At 33.8% G+C, this 20,076-nt stretch overlaps 2 protein-coding genes across 2 annotated transcripts; one reads left to right on the top strand and one right to left on the bottom strand.

Moving 5' to 3' along the window:
- Positions 1–475: 475 nt before the first annotated feature.
- LOC140807219 (uncharacterized) lies at positions 476–4,551 on the bottom strand. The gene is made up of 8 exons (XM_073163972.1): positions 4,468–4,551; positions 4,269–4,350; positions 3,877–4,007; positions 3,638–3,675; positions 2,759–3,531; positions 1,833–1,913; positions 1,394–1,456; positions 476–794 (listed from the first exon to the last, which is right to left on the bottom strand). Exons 2-8 carry the CDS (start codon positions 4,320–4,322, stop codon positions 738–740), a joined length of 1,197 nt encoding a protein of 398 aa, XP_073020073.1. The 5' UTR covers positions 4,323–4,350; positions 4,468–4,551; the 3' UTR covers positions 476–737.
- A 12,414-nt stretch (positions 4,552–16,965) lies between these two features.
- On the top strand, positions 16,966–19,501 carry LOC140808166 (two-component response regulator ORR3-like). The gene is made up of 5 exons (XM_073165214.1): positions 16,966–17,548; positions 17,679–17,755; positions 17,850–17,927; positions 18,061–18,131; positions 19,037–19,501. Exons 1-5 carry the CDS (start codon positions 17,380–17,382, stop codon positions 19,308–19,310), a joined length of 669 nt encoding a protein of 222 aa, XP_073021315.1. The 5' UTR covers positions 16,966–17,379; the 3' UTR covers positions 19,311–19,501.
- The last annotated feature ends 575 nt before the right edge of the window (positions 19,502–20,076 follow it).

The raw sequence follows: 20,076 nt of genomic DNA, 5'->3' as shown, positions 1-20,076 counted from the left end.
CAATTTGGTTTTATTCAAAAATATACAACGAAATTATCTGTCAAAATTATCAACGTACCAGATGTTGAATGAGTTCAAACAGTGCCCTTAGAGATAGGTTCGACTTTACCTTTTGAGTCCAACTTTCAGTCCCGAGGTCAAGCCACCCTCCTCAATAGGCTCACATGAATCTGTTCAACTCGACTTATATCCAACCATCAGTCATTGCAAGCAACAGGAAAGAGCCATTTGCTATTATACTCCTATTTGCCTCAAATGATACACTAAACCAACTGATTTTTTGAACTTCACTTTCCAAGCGAGCATTGTATACTGCCTTTTCAGAGGAAATTTCAATCTTAAGGTCTTCTACATCAATCTACATCGATCATTGATAAGACCGACTATGACGCGGTATCGATCAATTTAAAAAGTTAAATTTCCAACACTTACCTAAATTGCAACAGAATTTACAAAAGAACACTTTTTGCAACCATTAAGAAGCAAACACTCTTCATGTCACAAGAAGTTATAATCAAAACAATCACTTTTAGCAACGCAGATACCATGATAAGTCAGTTATTGTTCGACCCTTTTCTTGATTATATCATCAACCTCAATAAAATGATCTTAAAGGGATAGTAAATTTCAACACGATTGACGGGCAAATCAAGACAAGATTTGCATTAAAAAATCGTATTTCGTCCTAGAATGGTGCAATTGCTTCACACAAATCTCATTTGCATCGAGAGCAACTATCATGCTGGCCTTCTGAGACGAGGTTGCAGTGCAAGCATGATTTTCTTCCTTGGTCCCTACAAATTTAGAGCCTTCAATAAGTAAGAAAAATAAGAAAGATAGACCTAAGAGAAACACCATTTTGGTTGAAAATTAGATTCATGAGATGCATCTTTCAACAATTGAAGGATTTCTATTTTCCAGCAAAACAATTAGAAGACTAGTTGATTCTAACAACTGACCAAGTTTTGTTATAATATTCACTAGCATTTACCCACAAGAAAGCTATATATTTATAAGAGAGTAGAATCCATGTGCTTTTATGCACCCAGTAACCAACGGGAGCAAACCAGTGGGGTGTCAGAGTTGTGGGTGATTCAGTCTCATGGATAGAAAGGGTTGATACTTGTTTTTTCAGTAAAAATCATAAATCAAATTTGAAAATGTTTTCATTTGTGAGCGAACAATCGCCCAAGGTAAGGTCTGCAATGTGATTTAACGAACAACCATAGTACTAGGTACACCACTGTCTACATCAGCTAATTGCTATTCACTCTGCCTCTCGTCTTTCTGCCCACATGGCACAATCTGAGGAAGAATGCACAACAAATCTAAAAATTACCATGGATCAACGTGCAATAAGACATGAAATATCAGATATTGACAAAGCTATTACCATGGGTATTCCCAACACTTTAAGGTCACTGTCAGTCATCCGCTTCAAAGAATACATATCCACCTGCAGAAAGAAACTTCTATTTAGGTAATAGAGAATAGAAGCACGTCTATTTTATGAAAAGAATGGCAGAACAGAAAATGCATGGCAAAAAAATTAGAAATTAAAATGATTAGAATGATATATGGAGCGGAGCACCGAGCACCCAAAAAATAAGTCGTCAATTAATTGACCGGATCACATAAATTACTTCAGCCTAAAAAATAAATAAGGAGTGAATGCAAATAAAAGCCTGGTACTTCATCATTCTTGTAATATGATAATTTCTCTTCAGATTCTTTAGTTCTTATAAATAAATAAAGACTTCTGGAAAGTAAAAGAAAACGTGTGTGCCATTAATGAAAAGAAAGAAGAATTAAAATCTTCAAAGATTACACACCTCCTCAGCCTTAAAAGTAATGGCAAACTTTTCAAGGCCCAGTGACCTCAGAAAGATGTCAATTGTAGTGTGATCATCCACCTGCAAGCATAAATATAATGATTAAACAAATATGGAATCCTTCTTTGTAAAGCTGCAAAGTTCAACCACGTCTTAAAACTTTTCTTGAATACCAGAAGTTGTCAATGTCATTCACTGTTCCATTGGTTTGTGGAGGATTTATCATGTGTGAGTGTGAGGTGAGCGTAGTTTGATGAGAACTCATTTCCCCGGAATCATAAATCATCCATAAGGACATCATAGCATTGATATGAATATATGCTCAATATCAAATGCAGCAAAGAATTGTTTGTAATCCTTGATTTGTGAGAAATGAAACTTTTTAACACATATAAATCAAACAGTCAAAGGGAGAATACTCTTTAACATTATAAAGTCATATAGAATATAAGATGCCCCCAGGTGCAAGCTTTGAGATCATAAAAGCTTGGGGAAAAAACTACGACTTTTTAAAGTTCCCAGAAACAGCCATCCCAGCAACTAATCTAAACTTAGACAAATAAATAGGATTTGGATAAAACATGCTTTTTTAAAAGATTCAAAGTATATTGTGCAGCGGATCTGAATTGCAGCCAATATTCTAGCAGCCAAAAAATAATGTCCGTCCTGGTGAAGAAACCAACTTTTCTCATAGTTCTTGAAAACCATAAACATCTAATAAATCATTCATCTTATGGAATCCAAACAAGTGCCTTCTTCACATGCGAAGATACAAAATAAACAGTAAAGACAAACTTTCACACGGACAACCACACTCAACCATGTGGTATACCAATTAATAGAGCAATTAAGACAACTCAGCTTTGTGGGAAGCGCTACAAAAAAAATTTCTCAGGAGAAGACAAGAAATTTTATGTACACGGTACCACATATGAAGTATTCGGTGCGTGATTGCTAGGTAAAGGATGTGTTGAGACAATTGGCGCCCTGGTCTTCATTGGTCCAACAGGTGGAGCCATTTTCGCCAAGTACGATGAAGAACTTGTGGGTCTTGAAAACTCGAAAGCATCTTTAAGTGTACTCGACCTGGTATCACCCAATGTTCTAACAGCATATATTCTCTTTGATTCTTCATCTCTTACATGTGCAGGAATACCTCTAGAAGTCATCAAAGCTTCCTCGGGCGGTGATCTTCGCCTTAAATGATCCAAAGTCCAGGGAGAAGAAGAAATCCCTGGCTCCATCTTAGATACATTACTTGCAGTTCTTGGGCCATGCACATCAGATATCATACTAGAACGACTAATCTCTAGCATACGATGTCTGCTATCCTTTGGCTCAAGACTGATTCGTCCACTTTCTCTGGCATCGGGCACAAGTTGTACCCTAGGTTTGAGAAGTTGCTGAACCTTAGGTAATGGTAAGTGCTGGCTAGAACTCCTGGAGGCTGACATTAACAGTCTGTCATCCATAGGGCCTGGAATGTGCTGTCTACTATCTTTCGGTTCCAAATAACGTGGTCTAGTGTCCTTTGGTTCAGGCAGCTTTTCCCATAAAGATACACTATTTGTTGAAGATTGTGCAGGCCTCGAGAGGATGTTGCGAAGATCTTCTCCATCCTGCAGTCTGCTATGACTTTGCTTGCGCATATTTTTTTGAATGATTTTGTAGCGGAGATCATCTCTACTTAGATGGATATCTTTTATCCAATCGAAATATGAAACAATGAAGCAAATCATATTATTTTCTAGCAATAACTTTAGCAACAAGAAGGAATCTTAACCATTCGAGAAGAAGCCAATTACCATCAGCATCAATCATAGCTCCACCATCTCCCCTCATTCTGCAAAGCATAATAACAAAAATTAATTTGGATCTGCCCAGCAAACATTTTACAACAATATCTGCAGTTTTTTAGTGTCCGTATTCTTGCTAAAAGCGAATTTAGCACTGGCAACCAATTCGAAACAACTACAAAAAGTGTCTCATCGGGCAATAATATCGGAACTAAGGAACATCAATAGTTAATTTAAGCACTGCACACCTCTTGTTATTGAACTGTGCAGATGAATCTACGTAATTTCCAAGCCTTTCTCTAACTGATCGCTTGGTTCCAGCATGTGGCTGAACATCAGCATAAGCACTATCAAATGAACTCCCATCCCTTTTCACCACCTACAAAATACACATAACATAAGAACATGATGCCACATATCACTGAGAAAATGCAAAAGTCCATAAAACCCATAAATCCGGGAAGAAAGAAAAAACACCCAGCATCTTTCCCACAATTTCCAATCGGCGCGTTATTGAACATAAATAATTAATCAAAGTATGAGAAAGTCTTCACTTGGCTAAATACTGGCATCATCCATCTTGGAAGCGCAAATCCGTGATATCATTGATCACATTCGAAAGTATTGAACAAATTACTACCTGACCAGTGCGTCCAAGTGTTATTGTGACCCGAGACCTCGAAGTATCTGACATTGCCGATAAACCAAAAAGCTTCCAAAACCTACTCCGAAAAATCAAACAGTAATGAAAAACAAATTCAAAATCGAAAGATACACTCTCCAAAAACACTATAGTTGGACAATTTAATGAGATTTTGTTGTCGATAAAAATGCTCAACTCAATTAGGGTTTCGGTTGTCGCGTTCTTGACAGGAAAGAAAAGCGACTCAGGTGATAAGTTTACTCGATAAATTGCATTGTTCCCCTCGAAAGATGCTATATTTTTACCATTGTAACTCAAAAACAAGAAAATTATAATTGGAGACAGATAATTTAAATAATTGGGAATCTATGTTGCTTATTAATTAATATAATAATAATAATAATAATAATAATAATATAAATGTCTCTGAAATTTTTATTATTGATGTTCAATTTGACATTATATTTCATTTTGATTTTCGAACTATTGATAAATTGAAAAATTAGTAAATGAATTATCGTAAATGATTTAGTTGGTATATAATCTAACTAAAAAGATTGATTTTACCCTTAAATATTTGTATAGAAATGATATAACTATTAGTTATTGAATAATGTAAATATATGTATATAAATTGTTAATTATACACTCAAAAATAATATATTTTCAAAATATTTATAAATATATACTAAATTTATATATTTTTTCTTTATCTACAATTCAATATTTAATATTAAAATTATATTTAGTAAAATTACAAGTCAATAAATAAATTATACGCACAGCTAAAATATTGATCAAAATATAATAAAATAAATATTTCTCTTTATCGATAAAAAAAATAATATATTTTTTAATTTAAATTGAAGTACTAAATAAAAAAATCACGGAACTTGCTAGAAATGTCTAAATCATGTGTATAAATTTTTGGTCATAGAAGTCACGTAAATGGAAAAAATGAGAGATTTTTAATTAGTTGTAGTATCGATGTTTCAGCCGTCAGTTTTTTCTTAGAGATTTGAGTGGGTCTCATGTGAGACCGTATCACGAATCACAATCCGTGAGACGGGTCAAGTCTACCAATATTCACAATCAAATGTAATATTCTTAGCATAAAAAGTAGAGTAGGACTCATGTGAGACCGTCTCACGGATACTAATATGTGAGACGGGTCAACCCTACCCATATTCACAATAAAAAGTAATACTTTTAGCATAAAAAGTAATACTTTTTTATGTATGACCCAAATAAGAGATCCGTCTCACAAATATAACCCGTGAGACCGTCTCACACAAGTTTTTACCTAAAAAGTAATACTTTTAATGGGTGACCCAAATAAGAGGTCCGTCTCACAAATACGACCCGTGAGACCGTCTTACACAAGTTTTTGTCTAGAGATTTTCCTTTTCCTCCCTCGACCACATATGACCACACTCAATGCATATGATCACGCTCGAGAATCTTCAAAGGCAAAAACTTGTGTAAGACGGTCTCACGGGTCGTAGTTGTGAGACGGATCTCTTATTTGGGTCATCCATGAAAAAGTATAAGTTTTTATGCTAAGAGTATTACTTTTTATTGTGAATATGGATAGGGTTGACACGTCTCACAAATTAAGATCCGTGAGACGGTCTCATCTTCAAAATGAATAAGAACTCCATCGTCTTACGACAGTATCTTGTCTTATCCTAAATAATATTTTCAAATATCTCCATCATATCTTCAACAAATCACAACAAATGTTTTTTTCAATCATCTCCATATCTTCAAAATTGCAAATTAATATTTTTAATTTTCTTGACAAAATACAAAAATTAAGCCAACCAAAAATATTTTCAAATTCACAACATACACGTACCAAATTATGAAAAAGTGAACACATATTTTTCCAAAGAAAAACACATATTCTCGTAGAAGATTCATAATTTTAAAAGTACAAGAATGTGAAGGGGAAAGCGACATAATGGGGAAATAAAATATTATTTTTATATAAAAAAAATATTAAGTTTCGTCGCAAATAATTTTTTTTTTATTAAATATGTTATGAAAAAATATTGAATAATATATGTTGATTTGAATTATATGTATTTTACTCATTAAAATTATTGATTTTTTATGTCCAAAGTATTTTTGTTTACAACAAAATTATCATTTTTCTAGTTGTATTATGAATAAATATTGTGTAATATGCTGATTTTTTTCCTAAAAGTATTACATGTTATATAAAATATATATTTGTACGCGTGATGATATATGCTGATTTGAATGGAAATTATAATTTTTTTTATGTCAAAAGTATTATTTTTCATTTCACGTATGAACCGAGTAGACCCGTCTCACGAATATAACTTCAGGGAATATTAGAAAACTGCATATGAAGATAGCATGGAGAAACCGAGGAGTACCGAGGAAGTTAATTGTTGGGGAAAATTAAGAAAGATCGACATATGACTAATTGAACCAACCAATAAAATTTTCGTGACAAGCTTCGTCATGCTCGACCTTTATAAAACTAGTGTATATAGTATTGATAAGTACATCGATGGTTTCACGAGTCAATTTTGTAAAATATATTTCTTATAAAATATGAGTTATATTTTAGCTGAACCCATTAAAGTTTTGATTACCCTCATCCTCATTCGGTATTTACAAAAATAAATACATAGATAAATAAATAAATTTGTTAGACAGTCTCACAAGTTAATTTTGTAAAATAGATATCTTATTTGGATCACTCATACTTTTTTGAGTATGTTTCTTGTGAGACGGTCTCACGAATCATTATCTGTGGGACGAGTCGACCCTACCGATATTCACAATAAAAAATAATACTCTTAGCATAAAAAATAATAATTTTTCATGGATGAACCAAATAAGAGACTCGTCTCACAAAATACGACCCGTTAGACCGTCTCACATAAGTTTTTGCCTACTTTTTTATGCCAAATATCTTACTTATTTTTGTAAATATGGTCGTGATTAACTCGTATCATGAATAAATATTTATGACACTGTCTCACAATAGATCTACTGTAATTCAACAATTCAAAGATGAATGTGAAACAAATGTAAAAGAATTTCTCTGTCTCGAGTCCAACATATTTTCGGTTTTCGTTAACAATAATAATATAACACATAATAATTTTTTATGTTAAATAATTTCTTGTGAAGAAATTTGATACTGATACCAAGTGTGGATATCCACATGTAACGACAATTTAATTAGCATGAAATTATGATTTATTTAACATTAACAAGGAAACACAATGTAAAAAAATCGAGTTAAAAATTTGGCTTGTAAACAATAGTTTTATGCTCGTGAGACGGTCTCACGAATTTTTATCTATGAGACGGGTCAACCATGCCAATATTCACAATAAAAATTAACACTCTTAGCAAAAAGTAGTAATTTTTCGTGAATGACCCAAATAAGATATCTGTCTCACAAAATACGACCCGTGAGACCGTCTCACACAAAGTTTTACATAGTTTTATATAATATGATAGAAAATGAAACTCATCGATTTCACAAATTAATTCAAACATATATGTACAAAATCAATAATAATATATAAAATCTCTCATAATTTTAATTTTTTTAAAAAACAATCTTTTAGATTTTTAAATCAAATAAATAAAAATTATATAAATACTCGAGACATATCCGAAAATATAATAATGAGAGTAGGTCTCTTGTGAGACGGTCTCACGAATCTTTATCTGTGAGACGGGACAATCCTACCGATAATCAGAATAAAAAGTAATACTCTTAGCATAAAAATAATATTTTTTACGGATGACCCAAATAAGAGATGAGTCGCACAAAATATGATCTGTGAGATCGTCTCACATAAATTAGTAGAGATAAGCTTATACAAAATATTTTTATAACATGTTTATTGGTGTTTTATAATAATAAAATTGTTTTAGGTAAATTGAGGTAGGCGCGTAGACTTCGTGACCCGCCTCAATCCTTCCTTGCATAAAAAGCCCACGAGGAAAATTCCTTTTGCGAAAATTCTAGAAAACCTACTTTCAACTGCTCTCTTTCTCAAGCAAACCAAAAAATTTCCATGGCGTCCAACGATATTCCATGGGGAGGAAGCAACGGCGCCGGTAATCGGTCGCGGTTAGGCGGATCGAATCCCAAGCTGTCGCAGAAATTTAGCGAGAAATTCGATCGAACTAAGGAGGTAACCGCCACCGGCGTGCAGAAAACCAAGGCGGTGGCGGCCGTCGGACTTGAGAAGACCAAGGTGGTGGCGCTAAAAGTCAAGGAAGGTGCATCCGTCGGAGTCAACTGGATTAAAGTCAAGTACAACAAAAGCAAGCTCTTCCAGAAGAAATAGTAAACAAAAATTCTATACAATTTTTCGATTACTTTTAGGGCTATGAATTGTCTGCTTAACGTTTTTGGTACGGTTCTTTGATTTTCTTCTCTTGGGAATTTGTTTCATATCGAATTGTTTTGTGTGCATAGATATGCAATTTCTACTTTCTAGTCCCCGTTTTCTTCTCGATCAAGAGTTACTCCATTATTTTCTTGACATTTTATGTGTCAAACTTTAAAAATAAAAAAAAATCTTGCCTTGCATAAAGAATAATTGAAATCAATTCAGAGAAAATTGCAGCAGTGATATAAATGGGATATGAATAATGGCATACTTGTATGTGTTATGATATACAGAGACAGAGCCTTTAAAGATTCCTTACAATTTATCTCTCGTAGTAATTTCATATGGAACCATGATATAACATCTTAACATTACACTCATTGATTAAGTGAAAACTGTGGAACCCTTGGAGGAAATGAATATCATGTCTCCTAAGCCCATTGTAAGATATATTTCGAGCTCGGGCTCGAAGCCTTATGGAGAAACATTAGGTTCACACACAGTGAATTTTGAATGAACCGTGGGCGTTGTTAGAGGTGAAGAAGGGTAGTATATCTCATTCATATTGGTGTGTGCCTCCAAGTGTTTGGTTATGGAAACTCCATTTTTTATATAATTTGCCAAACACAAGTCGATCCTGATCTTCATTCTTGTTGCACCACTCTGCAAATTTGTTCCATTGTTCTTCAAAATCTTGAGCAGGTGGGCATCCCTGATCTGTGAAAGTTGAGAGAAGTCATCTTGACGGGAGAGAAGATAAAAGCAGCCCACTTGATATCGGACTTTTAAAGAATCAATTCAAATTCAAACTCAAACTGTAAGAACAGAAAAGGTCAGAGAATATAGCATAGCAAATTGATGATTGAATCCAATGAATTTCTTGGAAAGATAGACTAGATTTCAATAGATATACGGATTGTCTTAGATCTCACAAGGGAGCGGAAATCAAAAAGTTAATACAACTCTAAGATGTTCATATGATCATATTGTGAGTTTCACGTATTTTTATTTTCAGATAATCATACGAACATCTTGTATTATATCATAGGAGTGTATCTCATTGTGGCATAAATCATGCCAACATGCACTAGGAATCAAATCTTCCCGTAGATTTGTAACGATGAGAGTGGAGATTTGTGAGTTCATGTGCGTGACTGGATTGGATCTGTTCCATTAATGGTGAGATAATGGAACTGAATAAATCCTATATGATATCAGATTGGACCAATTAAGAATATAATCAATGGGAGACAGAAATTAAATTAAACCGGAGTGAAGTGAAATACAATTGAAAGTAATAATTTATTATTTTATTTTGTAACTATTTACATAAGCTGTGAAATCGGGGACACAGAATTGTGGACGCTTCTGGATTATGAATTCGTAAGGAGGAGTCGCATGAAAATATGATTGCATATCATCAAAAAGGCAAAAATTTGTGTGAGATGGTCCCATTGGTCGTATTTGTGAGACAAATCTCTTATTTGAGTCATCCATAAAAAAATATTACTTTTTATGCTAAGAGTATTATTTTTTATTGTGAATATGGGTAGGGTTGACCCGTCTCACAAATTATGATCCGTGAGACGGTCTCACATGATACTCACTCAATCAAAAAATACTCACGAGGATACATAATATATGGAGCTAGATGGACATAATTCGGATTAATTGGAAAATTTGGAGGAATCTGAAAATTATGAGTACGTTGTGATACATATGGAATATTTGAGAAATTTTGAATTGGATATGACGAAAGTTAGAATTTTGAGAAGATAAATTTTCTTCAATATTTGAAGAATTCAAAAAATTCATAAAAGATATGTTGTAATTTTCATTCATGTTAGATAAAATTATGAAAATATAAATATAGATAGCGATATTATGAAATGGATGAAGAAAATAAAGAATTGATAAAGATATTTTTGCAGAAAAAATATAGTTGTTATAGAATTAAATTTTTTGATAAGATTCAGAACAGATAAATAGGATAAAACATCAGAAAAATGACTAACAATCGTGTGTACAAAATTCGAAATCAAAACAAAATATGACATAAAATATAAAATATATGTTCGAAAAATAAACATGAATTCATTATTGATTAAAAAAAGCATAAAATTATAAAAAAAATTGAATGATCAACAAGTATTGAACAAAAAAACGAACCTAAAATTTGGTGACATTTTAGATTTTTTAGAGCCTATGAAAGATGAAACAATAATTAAAATGAACTAAAATGATTGTTAATTAAAGTGAATGATATTCGTGACTCGTGAAAAGAGAACATATACGGAAGGTTATAGAATGTAAGCTTGGATACTAATAACATGTAAAAAAATTGAGCCTAAAATTTGGGTTTGCAAATTATAAAAGGGGAAAATTTTTTGGATCAATATAGACAATTAAGCATATAATAATAGTATCTTACATATATATATATATATATATATATATATACACGTATAATTTTTTTTTTTGGCCAAGTGTGGCTGGTTTCGTTAGTGTCTATATCTGTGATACGAGTTAATCATTACGAAAAATTTTATGATATAAAAAATATTGAATAAGATGAAATATAATATATCTGATAAAGTATTTTTTATTTTTTGTTACGAAAATTTATTGTTGTCAAATATTTTGAACTTTGCACAATTATATTAATAGTATATTTAAAACTACTGAAATAACACCAACACAAGACTCCAACCGTCGAGACGATATTATGAAATGAATTTATCGTGTTCTGTAGATTCACAGCTAAAGTCCAACCTAATATATATATTTATATAAAAAAAAGGGACATGATTATAGGACCCATAAAAGATTTGTCCAGGATCCTCGATGTCTCCCCCCTCTCATTTCTCTCTCAACTCTCTTCCTATTCTTACTTTTAATCTCCAAAATTATTATTATTATTATTATTATTATTATATTATATGAAATTTACACATGAAACTAATATTTACTCCTTTTAAATAAAATTATTCTTCTCTTGTATACACTATATTTGCATATAGTCTTCTCTGATAACTCATCAGTCATCTTAAACTAAAATTTCGAGTTTTAAATGAGATTTTCGTGATACACTTGGACTTTGTGAAAATCTGCATTGTCTTGGGGATTTATTTACTTGGGAGAATAGACGAACACCAGAAAATTTTATTTTTGAACGACTCGATACATACGTGGGAAATATTAATTGGCGACTACTTTACCTTGCTGCCCAAGCTACATCTCTTGACTTTTACCACTCAGATCACCGACCACTATGTCTCCAATTGAATGAGGTTCAATCTCATTATCAGGAACGGGTCCGCAACCAGCATGTTTTTTTCCAGTTTGAGAAATATTGGCTCTTGGAGAAAGATTGTGGTGATGTAGTTAAAGCAGGATGGGGTGTTCAAATTGATTCTAGGTCAGTCCAGGAACGCCTCCTAAATTGCATAAGGCAAAAACTTGTGTGAGACGGTCTCACGGGTCAAATTTTGTGAGACGGATCTTTATATGGGTAATCCATGAAATAGTATTGTTTTTTATGCTAAGAGTACTACTTTTTATGGTGAATATGAGTAGGGTTGACCCGTCTCACAGATTGAGATCCGTGAGACGGTCTCACATGAGACCTACTCATTGCATAAATGCGCTTCGGGACTGGTCTAATGCTTGATTTAAATGCATGCCCAAATAGCTTAAGGAACTGGGTACGCAATTACAGAATCTACGAACAAGTTGGAATTGCTGGTCATTCATTGCGCAAATACAGGATCTCAAGACTGAGGTTGAAAAACTTGGCACCCAAGATGAGTTATACTGGAGGCAGAGAAGTCGAGTATCATGGCTGAAGAATGGGGATCGTAACTCCCATTTTTTCGTACCTCTGCGTCCAAACGACGGGTACAAAATACTATTAATAGACTAGTCTCATCTCAAGGAGATTGGTGTACAAATAGCAATGAAATGAAATATATTGTTCTTGAATATTTCACCAACTTGTTCAATTCGGGTAATCCTACTGATGCCGATATGATGCCGGTCTTAGGCACTGTAATATCAACCGTGGATGAACATATGAACTCTATTCTTTGTCCTCCGTTCACGGAATTTGAAGTCCGAAGAGCCCTATTCGATATGAACCTAGACAAAGCACTAGGTCTAGATGGAATGTCTATGCTCTTTTATCAAAAATTCTGGCATATTGTAGGTGAGGATGCAACTACTGATGTCCTCCATATTCTTCATGATGGGGCCCCTATTGATCGATGGAATGAAATCATTGTCACTTTGATACCGAAAACATCTAATCCGGTGCTAATGAAAGAATTTAGACAATAGGTCTTTGTAATGTTTGTTACAAGATAGGGGCACATGCGTTAACTAATCGTCTAAGGTCGGTTATGTCGAGATTGATTGACGATTTCCAGAGGCTTTTATACCGGGCAGAATGATCACGTATAATATCATTGTGGTTATGAAACAATAGACTGGATGCCTACTAGAAAGTCCGGAAAAGTTGTGTATGCGATGCTTAAACTAGACATGAGTAAAGCATATGATCGAGTGGAATGAGGTTTCTTGCAGGCTATGATGATTCGGTTGGGTTTTGCATCAGAATTGATTGATAAGATTATGGGGTGTGTGCGGACAGTGAAATATTTTTTTTGGATAAATCAAGCAGTGTTTGGTCCTATCACTCCAAGCTGTGGACTACGATAGGGTGATCTTCTATCGCCTTACTTGTTCGTATTATGTGCCCATGGCCTGTCTAGACTTTTCACCGATTATGAGACTAGAGGACTGATCCGAGGGGTGAGGATTGCTTCAACCTATCCGATAGTGTCTCACCTTTTTTTCTCCAATGACAACCTTGTTTTATTTAGGGCTACAATGAAAGAGGGGTCTCGAGTAAAATAATGCTTAAACCTCTATGAACGAGCCTCAGATCAAATGATTAAGTACGAAAATTCGACATTCTCTTTTAGTCCAAATACAAACCTGCTAGTGATGGAAATGATCAAATCGGTTCTCACTATTACAGTTGTTCAGAAGCATGAGATTTATTTAGGTCTCCCTACTGTATCTATGCAAAGTAAGTGGCTTCAGTTTAGATACCTTGTGGAGTGAGTAGTGAGAAGGATCCAAGGATGCGAACAAAAATATTTCTCCACTGAAGGTAAGGAGACTTTGATTAAATATATTATTCAGGCTATTCCAACATATGCTATAAACTGTTTCAAAATACACTAGGCTATTTGTGATGAGATTGAGAGGAAAAGTGCCAACTTCTGGTGTGGAATGGAAAATGAGAAGCGGAAAATTCATTGGCGGACTTGGGATCTACTTTGCAAGCCTAAAGTGAAGGGTGGGATGGGCTTTCGAATAATGGAGGATTTTAATTGAGCACTTCGTGTGAAGCAACTTTGGAGATTGATTAGATATCCAGACTCTCCTGCTTCTCGAGTTCTTAAGGGGCGGTACTTTAAGCATGGGAGTGTGATGGAGGCGAGCCTGGGGAGCAACCTATCTTATATTTGACGATCAATTTTATGGAGTAGAGGAATCCTAGAGAGGGGACTTCTTTGGAAGGTAAGTGATGGAAAATCCATAAAATCTTTGATGATAAATGGATATCGATTATGGATTCGAATATAGGTGCATTGGAGGGTCCGTGGCGTAGTGATTCAATGGTGGACACCTTGATAAAGGATGGAGATTGGGATGTTGATTCTATTATGAATAATTTTAATACATGTATAGCTGGGGAGATTCTCAAGATTCCACTGTCATCAAGGAATTATTGCGATACGAGATTCTTGAGATTTGACAAAAAAGGAAAGTACTTGGTTCGCGACGGTTACCGCCTTTAACAAGGTTTGTTTACACAACCAGATAACTGTTCGGCTATCACTTTGCAAACATGGTGGGCATTTCTTTAGAGTCTCTCCCTCCCGCCGAAGGTGCTTATTTTTTGGTGGCATATTTCTCATGATATTATACCTACAAATTTAAACCTGCTAAGACACTGTGTCCCGATTCATGGAGCATGCGTGCTATGCTACAATAATAATGACACAAAATGCCATTCACTATTCTTTTGTGAGACATCCAAAAACATATGGAAGGGTATTGATTTCTATCACTTGATGAGATTGGCAAAAGGGATCAGTACAATTGATTTTTGTGGTTGGATGCGAAATAATCTATCAAAAGGCGAGTTTGGCAAAAAGGAGCAGTACAACTGATTTTTGTGGTTGGATGCGAAATAATATATCAAAAGACGAGTTTGAGAAAATTTGCTATCCAAACTTAGGCCATTTGGAAAGAAAGACAATCTCTGATTCATGATAACTGTAGACTCAAGATGGCAGATGATGTGTCTCGGAGCTTGACCTTTCTTACAGATTTTCAAAAGGCAAAAGCTCTTGATCACCAAGCTGTTACGGCCCACAAAGAACATGCAGAGAAGAGGTGGGAACAACCAGCTATAGGCACCCTCAAACTTAATTTTGATGCATGTATTAACGAAAATTCAAACCGCTACAGTGTAGGTGGTGTCCTTCGAGATTGTCAAGGGAGATTACTACTGACATTTGGAAAACAAATTACGCAACCCCTATCTATTGTTCATGGTGAGTTATTGGCTATTTGTGAAGGCGTTAAGTTAATTAATGAAAATAGTTTTCAAGATGTTCAAGTTGCATCGGATTTTGTATTGGCAGTGCAAGCAATCAAAGCCTTACAGGAAGACCTTGGATATTCCGGCATGTGTGCTGCTGATATCAGCCTCTTGGCTAATGCCACAGTTATTTCTGACATTGTGTATGGGCAAAAACTTATGTGAGACGGTCTTACGGGTATTATTTGTGAGACAGATATTTTATTTGGGTCACCCATAAAAGAGTATTACTTTTTATGCTAAGAGTACTATTTTTTATTGTGAATATGAGTATTGTTGACCCGTCTCACAGATTATGATCCGTGAGACGGTCTCACATGAGACTCACCCTTGTGTATGAGCCTAGATCAACAAATAAAGTAGCTTATAAAGTTGCAAATTTTGCTTCTTCATCTTCTTCACCATTTGTTTGGTTGAATGATGGATTCCCATTTTGGTTGATCGAGTTAGTAATGAACGATTTATCTTAATAAAATTATAGACTTACCTTTCACAAAAAAAATTGTGTATTAAATTTGGCAAATATGATTTTGTTGTGAGTGTCATGTTGTGTCAAACATATCATAATTTATTAATTTGTTATTAAACCATGATGTTTTTTTTTTTTTTTTCCTATTTTTGGGGGTACTGTTTTAGCTATATTTTATATTTGAAATACATTATAGTGTTATTATTTTCGAATTGATTTGCACTTATGTTTTAATATTTTTCATTCTACTTGATCAGTTGCAAAAAACCGCAAGTTGACTGAAACTGCTCGAAATCGCTCAACACTATAAATCTAATTCCACATGTAAAAACGTGTTTATTTTTTTAAAACCTTAACAAACCACATATGACTAGGGATGTCAATTTCTTCCGAACCTGATGGAGAATATGATACCCGACCCGAATGGAAGGAATTGAGAGGATTTTTTTTATTCTATTAAATAAATGAGTAATCAGATATAAGGATTTTCGGGTATGAGGACGTAAGTGATGTTAATTCTAATATGCTTTTGTGGAATAATATCAGTTGGATGAAATGTAAAAAAACAGTTAGTATAAAATTGATGCAAATCCTGTTGAATAATGATTTGAAGACAAATTGTTCTTAATATTTTCTTACATTTCTATAATTTTTAATTTTTCCTTATTGTTCTAAAAAAATTAGTTAATATCCATGTATTACTTGAAATAATTAAAATTTGAGAAAAATCATGATAATATGATATTTGATGAAGGTATAAATATTCAATCCTCCGACAAATATGAATATAAAGATGACTATGAAATTGAACATCTAACGAAGATGAGAGCGGATGATTTAAAATTTTATCAAAGCCCGACTCATTATCATTCCTATATACGACCATTTAATTTAATTTTTTTTATTTAAAAAAGCAGCAAAACTTCGCCTTGATCAGTCTTGGCTACGCCGGTAGACTAGTAAATATTAACCACACAGTAAACGCGACTTTTACCATTCTCCTTCGTTCAAAATCCCACGAAAAGATACAAAAGCGAGGAAAGCTTAAAAAAACCTCTCGTGGATATGGAAAATCGTATCACCAACAAAGTGGATTTCAGAATCTCAGCCAATGCTTTTTTTTTCATTTAAAAAGTAGATTTCGCCAGATTTGATTTCGAGGACTCATTTCTCTCATGCATATTTTAAAGAAAAAGAGTCGTGATATCATATATATTTGATGCAGACCCCTTGGCCACACACACCACATTTCTCTACCTATTCTTCTCATTTCTTTCCTTTACAATAATTAGCCATTGGAATAGGTGTAAAGTGGAGTTGAAGATCCTCCACTAAAGTTTAAATCTTGGCCCTTTCACCCATCTGGCTGTCGAATTTTCTTGAAGAACTTGTCTCTAATAGCTTTTGTAGTGTTGAATTTACTTCCATCTTGGGCTATTTCTCCATCTGGGCTGCTGAGTTTCCTTGAAAAACTTAGTGTATGAGCTCTCTAGCTAGCTGAAGTTTGTCTGTCAAATTTGTAACCTTGGGCCATTTCCCCAACTGGGCAGCTGAATTTTCTCGAGAACGATGGCAAATAATGGGGTATTTTCAAGATTAAAGAGAGTAGAGGAAACTGAAACGTTGGAGGATTTGCCACCATGTTTTGATACTCATGAAGTTCATGTTCTTGCTGTGGATGATAGTTTAGTCGATAGGAAAGTAATCGAGAGGCTCCTCAAAATCACTTCTTGCAAAGGTAATTTCTGTTTTTAGTAGCTCAGAGTACGACAGATTTTGATTTTCGGGTAATATTTACAGTAATAACTTATATTTTTTTCCATAAAATGTAATTTTTTTGGGGTTTTTTTATTTTTATTTTTTTGCAGTGACAGCAGTGGACAGTGGGAGGAGGGCTTTGCAATACTTAGGCTTGGATGAAGAGGAAAACCCAGCTGAATTCGATGTAAATTGAGATCTTTTTAGTATATAATCAATTATGTTTTTGATTTTGTATTGAGAATCTTGTTATGTTTATGAAATGGTGATTTTTGTTTCAGGGATTAAAGGTAGATTTGATTATCACAGATTATTGTATGCCAGGAATGACTGGATACGAACTACTGAAAAAAATCAAGGTTAATTTCTAGGCATCTTCAAGTTTATATTATGAAAGAAAATTTGCGATTATTTTTCATTTTAATCTCCGAGAAACAATATATTAAAGATTAAATTTAGCTAAATATTTATAAATATGTGTTAATTGAACAGGGTTCATCTATTTTTCGAGAAATTCCAGTGGTGATTATGTCTTCTGAAAATGTATTGGCTCGGATCCACAGGTAAAAAAAAGCTCATGAATTTTTACATTTTCTCGGATTTCTATTTACAATTATTTTATTGATGAGATGATTAAATTATGACAAAAACTTGTGTGAGACGGTCTCTCGAGTCGTATTTGTGAGACAGATATCTTATTTGGGTCACCCATGAAAAAGTATTATTTTTTATTCCAAGAGTATTATTTTTTATTGTGAATATGGGTAGGGTTGACCCGTCTCACAGATTACGATCCGTTTAAATTATTGAGTAGGTCTCTTGTGAGACGGTCTCACGAATCTTTATCTATGAGACCGGTCAATCTTATCGATATTCACAATAAAAAGTAATACTTTTAGCATAAAAAATAAATTTTTTTATTAGGATGACCTAAATAAGAGATCCGTTTCACAAAATACGATGCGTGAAACCGTTTCACAAAAGTTTTTACCTAAATTATTTGATTTGGAGGAAAAAAAAGTAAATAAATTTATGTTAAAACAGTGGACTTTGTGTGGCTGGCTATCCAGCTTCCCGAATCTCTAAATTCAATGAATCATTAATATAAAACAAGTTCTTCCAATTTATTGCAACATATAAAATTTTATCATGCGGGAGACAAGTTCTAGTGTGTTTCGTACAAAATAATAGTATTGGGTCCTATTGATGAAGTATGCAAGTCCATAAATTGGGGAGATAACAACTTTGATATATGATGGTCCGTATGAATATTTTTTTAAGAGGAGGTTTGTTGTGAGACGGGTATTTGTGAGACATGTCAAATCTGTGTGTATTTATAATAAAATGTATTATGAATGACTCAAATAGAATATCTATATAACAAAATTGACTTATGAGACCGTCTCACATGAATTTTTTGTCTTTTAAATAGTATTATACTAAAGTAAGTGTCGTTATTCTATATTAGATGTTTGGAAGAAGGAGCCGAAGATTTCATCGTAAAGCCCGTGAAATTATCCGATGTAGAACGATTGAAGAGCTACATGTTAGGCGAGGGACGGAACCAAAGACATGACAGATGCTTTAACAAGAGAAAATCATGTGAAAGTCCCGATTCGTCGTCCTCACCATTACCATCTCCACCATCATCGCCATCCCAAGAGGATAACTCATCAAGTCCATCTCCGCCATCCTCCCCAGAATATCCCACGAGGCGGATTAAATTAAAGTTCGACGAGTAAAATAAATATATATGTCCGATTGATGTTATTTATGTCTTGGCTTGTCCATTTTTTGAGACCGGATGTAAAATTACCAGTAATTTACTTTTCCAAAAGATTTGTTTAGAGAAAATGGTTGGGATATGGATCTAATGAAATATTACACGACAGATACATTGTTGTTGGAATTTAATATATGGGATTTGATCAGATTCGGGAATCGGGGGGTTGTTATTTGATGTTATTTCCTGTCTGCTAAAGGAATATTGGGTTCTGGATTGAACCCCCACGTATTGTGTGTTTTGGTGGGATTATTGATGGAGCCATTATTTTATATATTTTCTTTTTTGGAAGCATAAGTGCAACAACACGTTTATTGTGAGACGATCTTACGAATCTTTATTTGTGAGACGAGTCAACTCTATCGATATTTACAATAAACAGTAATATTTTTTCATGAATGACCTAAATAAGAGACATGTCTCACAAAATACGATTCATGAGATCGTCTTACATAAGTTTTTACCTAACTGCAATTAATAAAAAGTTAATTTTATATATTATATTTTGTTAATATTTGTCGGCCCTCCTTAAAAACAATATAATAACTAGACGAAAATTTTGGAACATTATTCTCATTATTTTGCCTGAATTTGAAGTGGCACTGACCTGTCCAAGGGCAATAAATTGAACCATAAATCATCTATGGGTATGTCCCGGTGAAGTGTACTTGATCAAGTTAGCCAAAATTATTTGAGAATAGTTAATCGTTAACTATTTTAGTTTT

Source organism: Primulina eburnea, chromosome 12 (assembly GCF_022965805.1).
Source record: "Primulina eburnea isolate SZY01 chromosome 12, ASM2296580v1, whole genome shotgun sequence".
NCBI classification, from domain to species: domain Eukaryota; kingdom Viridiplantae; phylum Streptophyta; class Magnoliopsida; order Lamiales; family Gesneriaceae; genus Primulina; species Primulina eburnea.
Note: the sequence above shows the minus strand (reverse complement) of the source record. Positions and strands in the feature narration are given on the sequence as shown.